At 38.2% G+C, this 17,055-nt stretch overlaps 3 protein-coding genes across 3 annotated transcripts; all 3 read right to left on the reverse strand.

Annotated features, from left to right (window-relative positions):
• Nucleotides 1–1,707: 1,707 nt before the first annotated feature.
• Nucleotides 1,708–2,658, reverse strand: LOC122359437 (olfactory receptor 52N2-like). Its single transcript, XM_043259738.1, has one exon. It carries the CDS (start codon nt 2,656–2,658, stop codon nt 1,708–1,710), a length of 951 nt encoding a protein of 316 aa, XP_043115673.1.
• A 4,559-nt stretch (nt 2,659–7,217) lies between these two features.
• On the reverse strand, nt 7,218–9,154 carry LOC122359341 (olfactory receptor 52A1-like). Its single transcript, XM_043259638.1, is given in 3 exon segments — nt 7,218–7,244; nt 7,246–8,051; nt 9,142–9,154. Coding segments are annotated over 3 exon segments (846 nt in total).
• A 2,544-nt stretch (nt 9,155–11,698) lies between these two features.
• Nucleotides 11,699–12,658, reverse strand: LOC122359428 (olfactory receptor 52K2-like). Its single transcript, XM_043259726.1, has one exon. The coding sequence runs from the start codon at nt 12,650–12,652 to the stop codon at nt 11,699–11,701; it is 954 nt and encodes a 317-aa protein (XP_043115661.1). The 5' UTR covers nt 12,653–12,658.
• Between the last annotated feature and the right edge of the window lie 4,397 nt (nt 12,659–17,055).

Consider the following 17,055-nt stretch of genomic DNA (forward strand, 5'->3'; position numbering starts at 1 on the left):
AATCACATTTTAAGATGCTTTAAGTGTTTAGGAGAAATCTTTGTTTCTTCCCTCAAAACAAGCTCATTTCCAGTGTTTTGTCATGTTGCTTGTCCATTTGTTCATACAACTCATTCATATTTTTAAAGGAAAGACTTTTGCATTGTTTTACATTTCAGAAATGTTTGTCTTATTTCTTTTGTTCTCCATCCATAAATTATAGGGTGAAAACAACACGTAAAAAATAAGTAAACAATGCTTATGAATACACGGATACTTGAAGAAATGTTATTTCTTATTCTGTATGACAAAAAAGCAGTCAGTGCAGATGTCAAACTGAATGACAAGACAATTAAGTGAGTGATGCAGGTGTTTAAGGCCTTCATGTGAACTTTCCCAGATTTCAACACAGAGGTAAAAAGTGCTGTGTTCCCATGAGTCTGTGTGCTGCTCCCATCTCTCCTTTGTGCTGGTTCGGTTTTTGTACCAGTGGTAGTGCTAGTTTAATTTCCTCTTCCACAGCTTCTTCTTTTTTTCAGCACATATTGTCATGCACTTTTGTTTACCACTAGCAAATGCTGATAACGTTTTATTCTTTAATAGTAACCTGCATTGTAACATTGCACTGTCATACAAGTCATGCCCAAGTTCATTAGCTTCCTGTCACACAGTGTGATTTGTAATGATCTTATAAGATTGTTGAAATTGCACAGTCTATAGAAGGCTAAACTTGGTATCCAAATGCGATAATGACACAGAAGGGTTGCCACTTCATCAAATATTGCAGAAGGCCGTCTTAATCAGAATGATCCTTGAAAGACAGCCGTGTCTCACCCTTCAATCAGCTGAATTTAACGGATGCTTTGGATGTATCCTTCGTGACCTTCAGTCATCCACAGTTCTTTGTACACATTCCAATAGAGGACAAAAAATTAATCGGTACTGAGCTTGTCTGAATGTATAATTCAAAATTATAAACGTTTTAAGCATTAAAGCATACAGTAGACGTTATCTTTTGTTTTGGTGTGAAATACTGCCAATACTGCCAATACTGAAAAAGTTTTTCCACCCCAGCATCCCTCAACAAATTCCACAGAAATATGGTCTTTCTTCACTGAAATGTGCACTTCACTTTCACGGAACGTTATTGTCTTGCAGAGACCAGCAATAGCTGCTTTTTGACTTTGCCATTGTAGCTCTGAAGGAAGAAGAAATCTAGAAGTCATTCACTATGATGAATGAATTATTGGAGATGGATTCTAAATGATTTATTTGCTCTTATAACGCTTGTTACAGCAGTCAGAAAGTCTTTTAACATTAAGAACATACAGTATTGACAACATATTCTGCTCATAACACATGTATTAAATGCAGTAGTTATTTTGTTTTTGCTTTGTTTAGAGAGCCTAGGGCAAGTATGATATTTCATGCACTACTGCATGAAAAAACAAAAAACAACAAAAAGCAATAAAATAGTAGGCATGCTTTACAACTCTGATACACATAAGTACAGATGCGTTTAATCTTTAAAGTAATTGTGATTTTAACAGAAAAGTAACTAGAATTACCTTATTCGATAATATATTGCGCTTTATTAATGTTAATAATGAATTTATCTGCAAGATATATACAACTTTGTTCCCTCAAAGAAATAGCTTCTTTTTTTTCAATGTACTGCATTATCATGTCAGGATTAGATGTAGCATCAATGTCTTAATAAAAAATCATTCATTTTTTTAATGCAAAGACCTTGGCATTGTTTATAAACTTTAGAAATGATTGTCTTATTTCTTTTGTTCTCCAACCATAGATTATTAGGTTAAAGCAACTTGGAAAAAATAAGTAAATGATACTTATGAATATACGGTTGTTGGAAGAAATGTTATTTCTTATTCTGTATGACAAAAATGCAATCAAAGCAGAAAACAAACTAATGGACAGGATAATTAAGTGAGTGATGCATGTGTTTAAGGCCTTAATGTGAGCTTTTCCAGATTTCAACACAGAGGTAAAAATCACAGCGTAAGAAACCGTAATAAGAATAAAATCGGCTGCTGGTATAAGAAAAGCAGACAAAAGTCCTACAATGTTATTAATAGATATATCTCCACATGCTAACTGAACCAGGGCCATGTGCTCACAAAAACAGTGATCAATAACATTTGTTGCACAAAATGATAGTCTTCCAGCCAGAGAGACCATGGTGATCATCAGGAGCCCATTTCTTATTGCTGGTGCAAAGACAAACTTCAGAAAGTTAGGGACTTCCATGTACTTATGATAGTACAGAGGTTTGCATATCGCAAAGTAACGATCCAGTGCCATCCAAAAAAGCAGTGTAATTTGAAATGTTCCAACAAAATGAATGCCAAACATTTGTATCAAACAACCTGTTAGAGATATCCCACTCCAGCTGAATAAAAAACTAAGAAGCATGCTAGGTACAAAAAATACAGGCATGATCAAGTCTAAGACAGCCATAACACCAATTAATACATACATAGGAGAATGCAGAGACTTTTGACATATGATTAAATATATGATAATACAATTTGCTGTGATAGCTAATAGAAACATCAGAAAGAAAGGGATAAACAAAAAAGGCCTCCATTGCCCTAGGCTGTAGAATCCATTTAATCTGAAATCAGTGAATGAGACATTTTTTGCATTAAAATCCATTGTGCTGAAACCTCCTTTTCAGTGAGCTGTTCTAACTACTGAAGCTGATGAAACTATGAAGAAAGAAAAGGCTAAACAAGTTTCCTTTTAACCACACAATGATTATCTGTGTACTGTCCTATCCTATCTTCTAACATCATTCATTAACCCATGCTGTTCTTATTACATTGATGAATACAGATCTTAATTTTTTCAAAAGAAAATGAAAGCTTCACACATATCATGGTCTATAAATACAAATCTCTGTTCTCAGTTGCTTTCCCATGAGTCTGTGTGCCAATCCCATGGAGGAATAGACCTCAGCTTTTTCTGAATGCCAGGACTGCAGTTTCTCTGTTAGAGTACTTGTTTTCTATTAGAGCACATGGGTAAAATTTGAAATGTAACATGCAAAATGCTAATAAATTTTTCTTCAACATTTTTGTCAGGATCACTATCATCAAAGATGGATGACAATTAGCACATACATTGGATTGGCAGTATGGCTCTTTTCTGGGCCAGAACTCCCTGTGCAGCCTTGCATGAATGAGAGCAGGGAGAGCAGTGAGAATCCCCCAGGGTAAACAGAACAGATCAAACAAATGCTTTAAAGATATTGTTAAAGTTCAGTAGTTTTAGTGCATGTTTTATAATTAGTCTAATTCAAGGAGATCTTGACTCACAGAGGAGGAATTGGGGATGGAGGAGGGTAATTAGCTATGGAGCAATGTGAAAACTGCTGATACTGAGGGACCTCATATAAGGATTCTTGGATATATGCCATATTCCTATAGGTAGACAGGGATCAGCTTAGAGTCAGCTGATGTGAGCTCGACTAACTGTCAGAACTAACTAACTTCTATCAAGACCACTATGGTCAAAGATTATTGGCAATAAGCATATAGTTTGGATTGGTGGAATGGTTCTGTTCTGGGCGAGAACTCCCTGAAACAAACCTCCCAAAACAAAAGCATATGCTGATATTCCCCAACTCAAACTGATATCAAAATCTCAAAGTCTTAATCATTGGTTAAGACAAAATTATTGATGCTTGAGAACTGACTTTCTTTTGAGAAACAATGACTTCATAAACAGTACACTTTCATATTAAAAACAGGATGTGTAACTCACCTGAGCCACCACAGATATGTTATCGAAACCTGCATAACATATAATGATCTAATGAATATCAATAAGCAACATGTTACCAATAACATATAAACAGACTTAAGAAAACATGCTACCTGATTTGTCAGTTGTTCATAACTAATGCAATGATGTTGCTAACAATCAACATAATTGAGGAAAAATAAGGTATCATCAAGGCATTAAGGCATCTCTGAAGAGCTCAGCAGAGGAAGATTAAACATGTTCACAAACAGCTTCACTTCACTTCACTCATTACTAACCAGACTGATTTTATTTCTTTCACACATCTACAGAAGCTCTTACTGAGAATTACAGAGGATCAGATATTGATGCTTTATTGGTTACAATGATATCACCACCATGGAGATCAGTGTTTGATTTAGCTGGGCTCTTGACCCTTGACTCCTGTGTTAGATCTTTTTCTGTAGCAGTACAGTACTTTACATTAAACATATTATGAAAGCTTTTGTGATAACAGTAATTTTGAGGCTGATGCACTATCACGCCATGATCTTCTTCTGGAGCATGATGTACCTTACTCTATTCTACCTCCCACTGTGATATTAGCTCCAGTTTCTTGGGATATAATGGAGGAGATTCAACAGGAACAATAGGCAGAACCAGCCCCTGCACAGTGCCCACCTGGAAAGCACTATGTACCTGAAAACCTTCATCATGCAGCCGTAAGCAACATCGCTGGTGCGAATTATCCGTATTGGGCAGTGTACGTTCAGAATTCCCTCATGAAGGCATTGTCACATGTGGACTCCTTTTGTGTTGTTGTTTTTGTCATGTGCCATGTGTTCTGTGACCTACTTAAGTAAATTTTTAGCGTTTTCACCTGTGTCTTATTTATTAAATATTTACTGTTCAGTTCTATGTTTTATATGGTTTAGTTCACCTGCCCGTTTGCCTACCTGCCCAAGGTACTTATCCTGTATATGTGTATGATTAAACTCGTTTATTTTATATATTCTCGTCAAGTGCTCCTTCACGCTAAACCACACTGTGACAGGCATCTACAGGATTAACCCCCATCCAGTGTGTCCTAGGCTTTCAACCTCCCAAGTTCCCGTGGTCTGGAGAACCCTCTACTGTACCGGCTGTTGCCGAGTGGATCCATCATAGTGAGTAGATGGGGGACAGTGCTCATGTGCGTCTTGAACGAGCCGTCAGGATTCAGGAGATCCAAGCTAATTGAAGACAACGCCTACACCCTCCCTACCAACCTGGACAACGGGTCTGGCTCTCTATGTGGGACATCAAGATGCGGCTGCCCAGCAGGAAGCTCAGCCCAAGGTATGTTGGTCCTTTCAAGATTGTTAAGCAGATTAATGAAGTAAGGTACCAGCTCGAACTTTCTGCTAATTATCATATCTCTCCATCCTTTCATGTCCACCTGGAACCTGACCCTGGCCACGAAGCCCCAGAACTGCCGCCACCTCTTGTTCAGTTCATATCCAGATCAAATGGTAGATAAGCACCCAGAGATGACGTCCATCTGAGACCAGAACAACAGACACGCACACACACTGGCCCCAACAGGTTTCTCCCAAGATTTTTTTTTGTCCATTCTGTATGGATGAGGTTTTGGTTTCTTGCCATTGTCGCCTCTGGCTTGCTTAGTTGTGGACCCTTAATTTCTAGGGATTATCATCAATAAGCGCTACATAAATAAAAGTAATTGATTGATTGACTGATAATTTATTCAGGTCAATCCATAATAATCTCCACATGATGATTTTGTTCTTTGTTTTTCTGGTTGTTATAACTCAGTTATAGCAGCAAAACACTACATAATGTTAAAATGTCAAAGTCAAGAGCGCAACTAAAGTAAACACTGTCCACTGTAATGGTGACTAAAAATGTGATTTTCTTCTTTGGTGATTCTGCTTGTTAACATTAGGTGTCTTTAATAAGGAATAATCATCACTCAATAAATCTTGATTAATTCATTACCTTATTAACTTTAACACTGCTTCAGTGTTACTTTTACCATCTTGGACATATGTAGATGCCCAGCAGTGTTAATTTGACACCATGGATTTTGCTTTGTATTAGGTGGTGGTAGTAGTATTACTATTGTTATTTTAGTCAGTCACTTAGCTAGTTAGTTGGTTAGGGCATTTTATTTATTTATTTGACTGAAGGTTGAAACAATAATAATAATAAAAAAACATTTACTGTAACTTGAGACTGGGTCTTATTTTCAGGTAAAAAACAACAGTGGTGTGTTTGGCATAGACAGAAAAATGTAGATCAGCCTTGTGCAGACAAGCCTCATAAACAATGCCTCCCAAGTAGTCATAATGTCTGTTTCTTTATCTAATATAATAGGGGTCAGACCGTCTAACATGCCGAATACTTCTCAAACATTGCAGAAATAAGAATGGAGTTGACTGATAAACAGTTAGTTCTAATAACCAAAGGGCCCAACTAGTTATTTTTTACATTTTGTGACTACAAATTATTACAAGTAATATGTATAGGCAAAATCACATCATCAATTGTTAACACTGTTTTTGTATTTTTTCATGTACCTGTGAACACAGTTAGAAGCAACATTGATTGTTAGGCAGGCATGTGTTTTACATTTTTGGCAAAATATATAAAATAAGGTCACAACAGAAAACAATAATCCTCTCATGGTGGTTAACTTTACATTAAGCGTAAGGACAGTTTGGCCAAAATACCTAGTAGTACTGAACTGCACATTGTTCACATGCACATATAACGGCACATGAAAAAAGCATTATATTAAATATCTTCATATTAACAGTTTTTTTTTTATTAATGCAGTATAGTGAAGCATCATCTTTTGTGGCCTCCCAGTGGTTTACATAAAATTAGGGTTTCTACATTTATTCTAAATATCAAAGCTTAATTCCACTGAGACTACTGAATTGTTACAAGAATCAGAAAATCTTACAATGCTCAGGGCTTCAGTGTTGACAAAATAACCACATTATTTCTTATAACATGTTTTAAATACAATTTGATTTTGTAGTGTTTACAAAATGGTCAAATTAAAGACCCAATTCAGGCTACAGGATATTTTTCTACATGCTATTCTGTTCAGATTAAAATTCTTACTGATTACAGATACAAAGCATGCCTTCTGTTTTTATTCTGTTTGTTGATGATATATTTTACAAGCTGATGTCATTGTACAGATTACACATATGTGTATAGGTTACTCTTTCTATTATGATTTATAGGTTTAGACATTATATATATTTGAAATGCATTTATCTACAAAGTATCATAGAGCTTTCATCCAGACAACAGCTCCTTGTATCAAGCTTATGTGTTTGAAGTATCATCATGTTATTTCCATGTAAAAACCATTCATTGTTTAATAGGAAAGACCTTTGCACTGTTTATAAACTTTAGAAATGTATGTCGTATTTCTTTTGTTCTCCATCCATATATTAGTGGGTGAAGACAGCTTGGAAAAAGTAAGTATAAGATACTTATAAATATACGGTTACTAGAAGAAATGTTATTTCTTATTCTGTATGACAAAAATGCAATCAAAGCAGAAATCAAAGTAAGTGTCATAATAATTATGTGAGTAATGCAGGTATTGATGGCCTTTAAATGAGCCTTACCAGATCTAAACACAGAGGAAAAAATCACAACATAAGAAATGGTAATGAGTATAAAATCAGTTGTTGTTATAAGGAAAGCAGCCAAAAGTCCTACAATGTTATTAATTGATATGTCACCGCATGCTAACTGAACCAGTGCCATGTGTTCACAAAAAGAGTGATCAATAACATTCGTTAAACAAAATGACAGTCTTCCAGCCAGAGAGACCATGATGACAATCAGAAGTCCATTTCTGATTACTGGCCCAACAACAAACTTTAGAAAGTTAGGGATTTCCATGCATTTATGATAGTAAAGGGGTCTGCATATCGCAAAGTAACGATCAAGTGCCATCCAGAAAAGCAAAGTGGATTGGAATGTTCCAATAAAATGAAGACCAAACATTTGCATCAAACAACCTGTTAGAGATATCCCACTCAAATTGAATAAGAGACTAAGAAGCATGTTAGGTACAAAAAACATGGGCATTATCAAGTCCAGCACAGCCATAACACCTATTAGTACATACATAGGAGAATGCAGGGACTTTTGAGATTTGATTAAATAGATGAGAACAGAATTAGCTGTGATAGCCAATAAAAACATCAGAAAGAAAGGCAGAAATAAAAGCGGCCTCCATTCTCCTAGACTGTAGAAACCAATTAATTTGAAGTCTTTGAATGAGATATTTTATGCAGGAAGTACATTCATTCTGGGAAAAAAACCTTTAACACACAGAATGTAAATTTGATGAAATCATATAGAAGCTGATCAGGTTTCACTTAAGTTATACAAAGTATAGTCTGCCAACAAATATAATCCCTGTAGTGTTCGCTATCAATTTTCAGTCATATAAGTTACAAAACAGCAAAAATAATTATTGTACAGTGTGAAGCTAAAACATTATTCTAAATAAAAAAAAAAATATATATAAAACATTGTTCTTTTAATGGCAATATAATAAACGCTATTACATACATTAAGTTTTAATACTGTGATGTAAATTTAAAACATAAGTTACATTTATCACTTCAGCGAGTTAGAAGTACAATAAATGACTCAATATATCAATATATTCTATTAAATCTACCCATACGCATTTATGTATTTGTCCCTCTTATACTGCTAAATACATAACTTATTATTTTTCATATAAGATGTGTTAGAGTGTAACTCTTGTCAGAGTGTAATGAACGCTTGACACATATCATAAGCTCTAAATACATGTTATGTTCCCATGAGTCTGTGTTTCCCATAGAGGAACAGAGCTAGAATAGAGAATAGATCCCTGCCTGTGTTATAGGGCTGCAGTTTCTGTGACAGTAAAAACCATATTAGGTTCCACATACCATTGGATACCACATTACAATATAGCTGCACTAATGTGGGTTAATTCATGTTTAACTAATACACCGATAATCTTGCACTGTAAAAAATATGCTGTTAAATTACAGTAATGTACTGTTCATTTTTCTTCATTTTTACAGCATGTTACTTTTATACTACCGTGGAAATGAACTCTGCTCCAATTGCTCCAAACAGTACAAGTTTGAATTACTTATTACTACCGTATTTATACAGTGTTATTAATATGAATTCACATTGTTTAATCCATAGAGAGGAAATATGTCTTAATACAAAACATCAAACATTTTAACATTTAACATTTACCCACAAAACTACGTTAAACTGACTTCACCCACAATTTAGATGAAATCAACTGAGACATTAAATCTGATTAAACAACTCCTAAATCAGCATTACCATTTTCATACATTACTAACCAGACCAATGCCATTTCTTTTAGATATCCGCAGAAGTGCTTATTGAGAATTAGCAGAGATTTAAATGTTGTTGATATTCTTTTTGTTTTTGGCCACTACCATGATGGAGATCAATGTTATCTTATTTGGGCTCATGACTGACTTTTTTAAAATTAGTTTATTATTCTTATTATTGTTATTGCTATTATTTAAAGATACACATTTATTATGGTAAATTCTGTGGAAGTGGACAGTTCATTGACATAATTTATTCATGTTGCAATGCATGCTGGGAATCATTGCTGAGAATTGTACTGTGCTAGTACCCAGCATGCATTGTAGCATGAAGTTTTTTTAAACTCAGCATTGTTGAGATTCATCTGCTGATTTTTTATATCTCTGTGTGTCTTAATGATGTTGTGGTATTAAAGGTTTTGTGCGTAATAAGTCCTGTACAGATTGCTCAAACTTGATTAGTTAAATGCATCAATGTCTGTAAGTCTGAAAGCGAAGAGTCCAGCAAGAAGATTGTTTTCTTTTTTTTTTGTAGATTTATGATTCATGCATGTTCAGGTTTTGTAGAACGGTTTTCTATAATTCTACAAAGTGGATTAATTTTTAATCTATATAACACATATAAATATTTGAAGTCCAGCATTATGTAGACACACACAGACAACAAGAAACAGCATGTGAATCTCAACAATGGTGACAATCAACAAAATGATTCATGCTGAAGTGCATGCTTGGTAACAGCATAATAAAAACTCCCATCATGCACTGCAGTAGGAAATATGATTGTCACCACTGTTGAGGATCATATGAAGTGTTCAGGTCTAAAAGACTGAGGCAATTCAACTCTTTAGTAGTTCTGCCCCCTTCTTTTTCCCCAATGTTTAAGTATAATGATGGTTTAATCGCAGTTTTTGTATTTCAACAACAAAACAGAAAGTACTTCATGATGTTCATTCATCAAGTGGATTTCTTGTTCTTAGCATACTTTGCATATGGATAGATCAGGAGAATTAATGTAGAAATTACATGCTGTTTAATGTGTTTTTAGTAAAGGGAAAGACCTTTTAAAGTTTGTTGTTCAGTTATATTTGTGTTAGGCTATGGCTACATGAGCTGTGAATGTGCTCACACTATTGATGAGAACATTTTTGTTTGATCATTATATGTGTACTGGAAATGATGTCTAATACAGTAAGCATGCAATAAAATAACTATGTCAGATGAGTAGATGATTTACACAGTCTACATGGTTGTCATACTTTCAAATAAATAAGTTCAAATGAATGGAAATAGGTGTCAAAAGTTAGATCTAGTTAGAGCTATTTTTTGAGTGTATGAAACCAACAAAAAAACAACTAAACAAAACACCTCATTAAAGATTCCCCGCTGAATGAAATCAGAAAAGCATGCCACTTCATAATAACGGCAATCAATACACATCTGCAAACATTTGTTCTTGTTTTATTTATTTTTGCTGTAAGAAGTATTTTTTACAAACACATCTACAGCAGCCAGAAAAAAAGCTAGCATTAAAAATTTGAGCAAATGCTGATCACTGCAATGCTGAGGTCAAACAAAACGTTTTCAATAAAACATCTAAAGCCATCTGCCATAGCTGCATTTAAAATTTAACTGGAAATTAAGTTTTGGTCGTCAAAGGAGAACTGGCCCCCAACTGAGTCTGGTTTCTCTCAAGGTTTTTTTTCACCATTCTGTATGGATGGGGTTTTGGTTCCTTGCCGCTGTCACTTCTTGGCTTGCTTTGTTGGGGACACTTAATTTCTAGGGATTATTGTTGATTTGATTACAGAGACCGTCACTGCATTTAATAACAAATTGTTCAATCTCGTTATCATACATCATTGTATTCTGCTATTGGATACTGTTCAGTGCTTTGATACAATCCGTGCTATATAAATAAAAGTGATTGATTAATTGATTGATTAAAGGTTGTGGCTACTGATCAGTTGTAGTTTCATTTCTATCTCTTTCATTTCATCACTAGCTGAATTCACTCGTTAGTGTTCATTCTCTCTGTCAGATGGGTTATATTAGCCTCTTATTGTTAATTCACAGGACTACAAAAGGATACTTTCTGTAAAACAACAAATAATACCCAGAATGCATTGTTTTATTTATAAATTCACAGTCTTATATGCCTGTTTGCAGGCCAATACATGTTGTTGAACACACAAATTAAATATATCCATACAAAGAAAGTTAATGTTTAAAAAAGTCCCACATTTTTGTTATAATAAGGTTTAGAATTACTATTTAGCCAGTATACATACAAGTGCACTCAGGAATGGTCCAAGAGACACAGTTAGCCTCAGTAAGGGCCTAATTATCTTATGTCCATGTTATTTAGTCTTTATTCTCAAATGATCACAAGTAATGTCATAGCCATATATGACAAATTACATCATCCAATTGCTGTTATACTCAAATGTTTTGGCTTTATTTAATGTGTTAATTGTACATGTTTATAATGACTGAGAAAATCAAGGTTGCTGTCTTTACTTCTGAATGGAATGAACAGCCATTCATCTTTTTAAAGGAAATACATTTGAATTGTTTATGAACTTAAAAAATGTTTGTCTTATTTCTTTTATTCTCCATCCATAGATTAGTGGGTGTAGACAGCTTGGGAAAAATAAATAGATGATGCTTATAAATATACGGTTATTGGAAGAAATGTTATTCCTAATTCTATATGACAAATATGAAATCAAAGCAGTTGTAAAACTAATTGACAAGACAATTAAGTGAGTAATGCATGTGTTAAATGCCTTCATGTGAACTGTTCCAGATTTTAAAACAGAGAAAAACATTACAGCATAAGAGACAGTAATGAGAATAAAATCTGCCGCTGCTATAAAGAAAGCAGCCAGAAGTCCTGTAATATTATTAATGGTTGTATCTTCACATGCTAACTGAACCAAGGCCATGTGTTCACAAAAACAGTGATCAATAACATTTGTTGCACAAAATGAAAGTCTTCCAGCCAGAGAGACCATGGTGACAATCAAGAGCCCATTTCTGATTACTGGTGCAAAAACAAACTTTATAAAGTTAGGGACTTCCATGTATTTATGATAGTAAAGAGGTTTGCATATTGCAAAGTAACGATCAAGTGCCATCCAAAAAAGCAAAGTAATTTGCATTGCTCCAACAAAATGAATGCCAAACATTTGTATCAAACAACCTGTTAGAGATATATCATTCCAACTGAATAAAAAACTAAGAAGCATGCTGGGTACAAAAAATATAGGCATGATCAAATCGGCACCTGCCATAACACCTATTAGAATATACATGGGAGAATGCAGAGACTTTTGAGTTTTGATCAAATAAATAAGAATAGAATTAGCTGTGATAGCCAGTAAAAACATCAGAAAGAAAGGGATAAATAAAAAAGGCCTCCATTCTTCGAGGCTGTAGAAACCAATTAATCTGAACTCAGTGAATGAGACATTTTGTGCAGAAAGATTTTTCATCTTAAAAAAAACAAACCTTTGTATACAGTATATTGTTCGCCAAATGAACCTGATGAAAATAAAAAGAGAAATTTTGCAGAGAACATTGTTTTATTACAGTAATATAATTAATAATTTACCAGCAATTGTAAAGTCTGTAGTGTGAGGCTAAATAATTTTCTGCTAATAGCAACAATAATAATACTAATAATAGTACTACTAATAATTATAACAGCAAGAAGAAGAATCATTCATAGAACTTTACCTTTTTGTTTGTTTATGATTGTTACTGTGATATGAATTTGACTAAAAAAACCTTGACACTTCAGCAAGACAAATGAATGACTCACTACAAGACAAACATACAAGTAATATATAACTGAATAAAGCATTAAATCAACCCCTGTTACACTCCTGAACAGTTCATTAAAAGCTTGGTCTCTAAATACAAAGTGTTGTGTTCCCATGAGTCTGTTTGTTCCTCCCACAGAGAAATAGAGCTGCACTCATTTTTGTCGCATCATAGGACTGTTTCTGTTTCAGATTGTTTTCTAAATTCTAGATTTTGTTTTGTGACCAACTATAAGCAGCGGGTGCAGCGCATATTCAGCTTTTCGCTTCGGAGCCGAGTGTGACTGTTCTGCTCCAAAGACGATCTGCGAGTGTTGGAGTACGGCGTTTCAGCGGAGGTCGTTTTCCTGCGTCGAGTGGATTGCCACAATCAGGCTGCACTACCCCCCTTTTTGTGTGCAGAGCGGCCATCTCCTGTTGCCTCAACACCAACTAAAACTAAAAGACCTAGCTCACAGGCTAGCTCGTGTTTCTGGATGTGGTTGTTACCTGGCGCCGGGTGATGGTCACGATCGCTGTCTCACGTGTCTGGGCCTTAAGCACGCTGAGGTGGCTTTCGTGGATGAGTCATGCTCCCAGTGCGGGAGGATGACCATTGCGGAGTTGTGGACCAGACTTTGCTTCCTGCACGTGTCTTCACGAAAGTCGCGGAGGCTGCCCTTGCTCTGCTGAGAGAACAGGGCGTTCACATCCTCAACTTCCTGGACGATTGGCTCATTTTGGCTTAGTCGCGGGCTCAGTTGTGCAAACACAGGGACCTGGTGCTACAGCACCTCAGTCAGTTGGGGTTTCAGGTCAACCAGGAGAAGAGCAAACTCTGTCCAACACAGAGGATCTCTTTTCTTGGGATGGAGCTGGATTCGATCGAACAGATGGCTTGCCTCACACAGGAGCGTGCCGAATCAGTGTTGAACTGCTTGAATATGTTCAAGGGCAGGATGGCGGTCCCACTGAAATATTTTCAGATGCTCCTGAGGCATATGGCAGCCGCGGCCGCAGTGATGCCACTGAGACTACTCCATATGAGACAGCTTCAACATTGACTACACGATCGAGTCCAGAGGTGGGCGTGGCAACGTGGCACTCACCGGGTTCAAGTAACACCGGCCTGCCGCCAAACCTTCACCCCGTGGTCAGACCTCTCATTCCTTTGGGCCGAAGTGCCCCTGGAGCAGGTCTCCAGGTATGCCGTGGTTTTCACGGATGCCTCCAACACCGGCTGGGGGGCCACATACAACGGTCATGCAGTTTCAGGGGTTTGGATGGGCCCTCAACTGCAATGGCACATCAACTGCCTAGAGTTGTTGGCAGTACATCTCGCCCTAGGGCGTCTCAAGATCCGCCTTCGAGGCCAGCATGTACTAGTCCACACAGACAACATACCGACCGTTGCATACATCAACCGAGAAGGTGGTCTATGCCACCGTCGTATGTCTCAACTAGCCCGCAACCTCCTCCTATGGAGTTGGAAGTTTCTGAGGTCGCTTTACGCCATTCACATTCCAGGAGTGTGCAACCAGGCAGCCAACGAGCTGTCATGAGCTGCACTACCTGGAGAATGGAGACTCCATCCCCAGACGGTTCAGCCGATTTGGGAATGTTTTGGAGCCACTCAGGTAGACCTGTTTGCCTCTCCAGAGACTCCCCATTGCCAGTGGTTTTTCTCCCTGACCGAGGGGACACTCGGCATGGACGCACTGGCTCACAGCTGGCCGCGTGGTCTTTGCAAGTATGCGTTTCCCCCAGTGAGCCTTCTTGCACAGACACTGTGCAAGGTCAGAGAGGACAAGGAACAGGTCCTGCTAGTAGCACCCTACTGGCCCACAAAGACCTGGTTCCCAGAACTTGTGCTCCTCGTGACAGCCCCTCCTTGGCCAATTCCTCTGAGGAAGGATCTTCTGATTCAGAGACGGGGCACCCTTTGGCACCCGTGTCCAGACCTCTAGAATCTCCATGTCTGGTTTCTGGACGGGACACGGAGGCTCTAGGTTGACACCATTTCTTCGGCTAGAGCACCGTCCACGAGACCGGCCTATGCCTTGAAGTAGATCCTGTTCATCGAGTGGTGTTCTTCTCAAGGAGAAGACCCCCGGAATTGCCCCGAATTGCTGACAGCACTGCAGCAGGCTCCATTTGAACCTTTGCCAGCAGTTGAGCTAAAGTTCTTGTCTATGAAGACACTGCTCCTGCTCGCATTGGCCTCCATCAAGAGGGTAGGGGACCTGCAGGCTTTTTCGGTCAACGAACCATGCCTACAGTTTGGGCCAGCGGATTCGCAGGTAACACTGAGGCCGCGGCCCGGCTACGTGCCCAAGGTTCCCACTACCCCATTCAGAGACCAGTTGATGAACCTTCAAGCGCAGCCCCTGGAGGAGGCAGACCCAGCCCTGTCGTTGTTTTGTCCCGTCTGAGCACTAAGATGCTATGTTGACCAGACACAAAGCTTCAGGACCTCAGACCAGCTCTTTGTTTGTCATGGAGGCCGGCAGAAGGGGAATGCGGTCTCTAAGCAGAGGATGGCCCACTGGAAAGGCATACCCTGGCCTACCGAGCACAGGGTATGCCCTGCCCCCTCAGGTTATGAGCACACTCAACAAGAGGTGTTGCATCGTCCTGGGCGTTGGCTCGTGGCGCCTCGCTTTGTAGAGCTGCTGGCAGGGCAACCCCTAACATGTTCTCTAGATTCTATAGCCTACGTGTGGAACCGGTATCCTCCTGTGTTCTCGCCTCATACGGGTAGAAACACTGAGAGGCCCGGTTTTGGGTCGGCTTGTTAACTGCTCCAGAGCGTCCATACAGTAGACCCTGTCGAGCTCCTTCATTCCCCTTGGCAGCCAGATGTGGCGTAACATCTGGCGCCAGGTCCTCTCGATGAATCCGTGAGAACCGTACCCAAGTACCCAAAGTACCCAAAGAGGGGTGCATATTCCATAAGCAAACTGAAATATTGTCCATATGCGTATTCGTTCTGAGACCTCCTACGGGAAAGCTGGACTTCTGCACGTCCCTGTTCACCAGTGTTCCAGTCTTACGAATGGGTAGTGTTTACAAGAGTAGCTTGTGCTTCTGGGCTCCTGCAGGACACTAGAAGAGGCAGCGTCCATGGTGTTTTGGTAGAGATCCCAATTCATCGGTTATCCAACGTGAGTCGGTGTGACCGACTGAATGGGAACATCTCGGTTACATATGTAACCCTTGTTCCCTGAAGAACACATTAGCGAATGCCAATCTTCAATTGGCTCGTTTAGATACATTCGAAGTAGATTGGTCTCTCGAAACGAAATCCCAATTCGTTGGTCATTCGACGTGAAGTCTCCTTTTCCTTCTTCAGGGAACGAGGGTTACATACGTAACCGAGACGTTCTTCACATTAGACACATTATTTAAAACTAACTAACTAATGCTGCTACTTAAATTACATGTATTTACTGATTACGTCCACTAAATGATTATGCCTGAAAACACTTTTTCCTAATTTTATCAACTTATCCAGACAGATTTGTATGAAGCAGCTCCACAGAGTACCATTTGAACAAAATTAAAAGAAGTGCACTATGAATATGCAGGTAAGCGACCCATTTGTGTCGCTAGTACTGTAATACAATCTGTTGTGATTGGTCTAACTTTTCAAAAAAAACAACAACTCTGTGCCATTGTCAGTGTTCCAGGACAACGTGGTGGCGACATCACATTGTGAGCAGCCATTGGTCATAGAGGTGTTCATAATGCCATTTTGGTCCTTACAGTACTACCCACATTATCTCCTTCCTTTTTACTTTGCATGATATTCTCATTCCCAGTGACCCCTGATATGAACCAGACCAGTTGAAGTTTGCTGTCATCTGGGACAATGTAAGGTTCCATCAAGCTTTTCTGGTCTGTAACTGGTTCATCCACAAGTTTTGATGCTACACCTGCCTCTATATTCTTCATTTCTGAACCCCATTGAAGTTCTTTTCAGCATGGTGTTGCATTTTATAGGCTGAAAGTTATAGGAGCCAGCCCCACCAACACATATCCCTTCTCTAGTAGGCCTGTGTTGTGGCCATACCAAATATGAGAGGTGATGCAGA

The sequence above is a fragment of the Puntigrus tetrazona genome, chromosome 15 (genome assembly GCF_018831695.1).
Source record: "Puntigrus tetrazona isolate hp1 chromosome 15, ASM1883169v1, whole genome shotgun sequence".
Taxonomy (NCBI): Eukaryota; Metazoa; Chordata; class Actinopteri; order Cypriniformes; family Cyprinidae; genus Puntigrus; species Puntigrus tetrazona.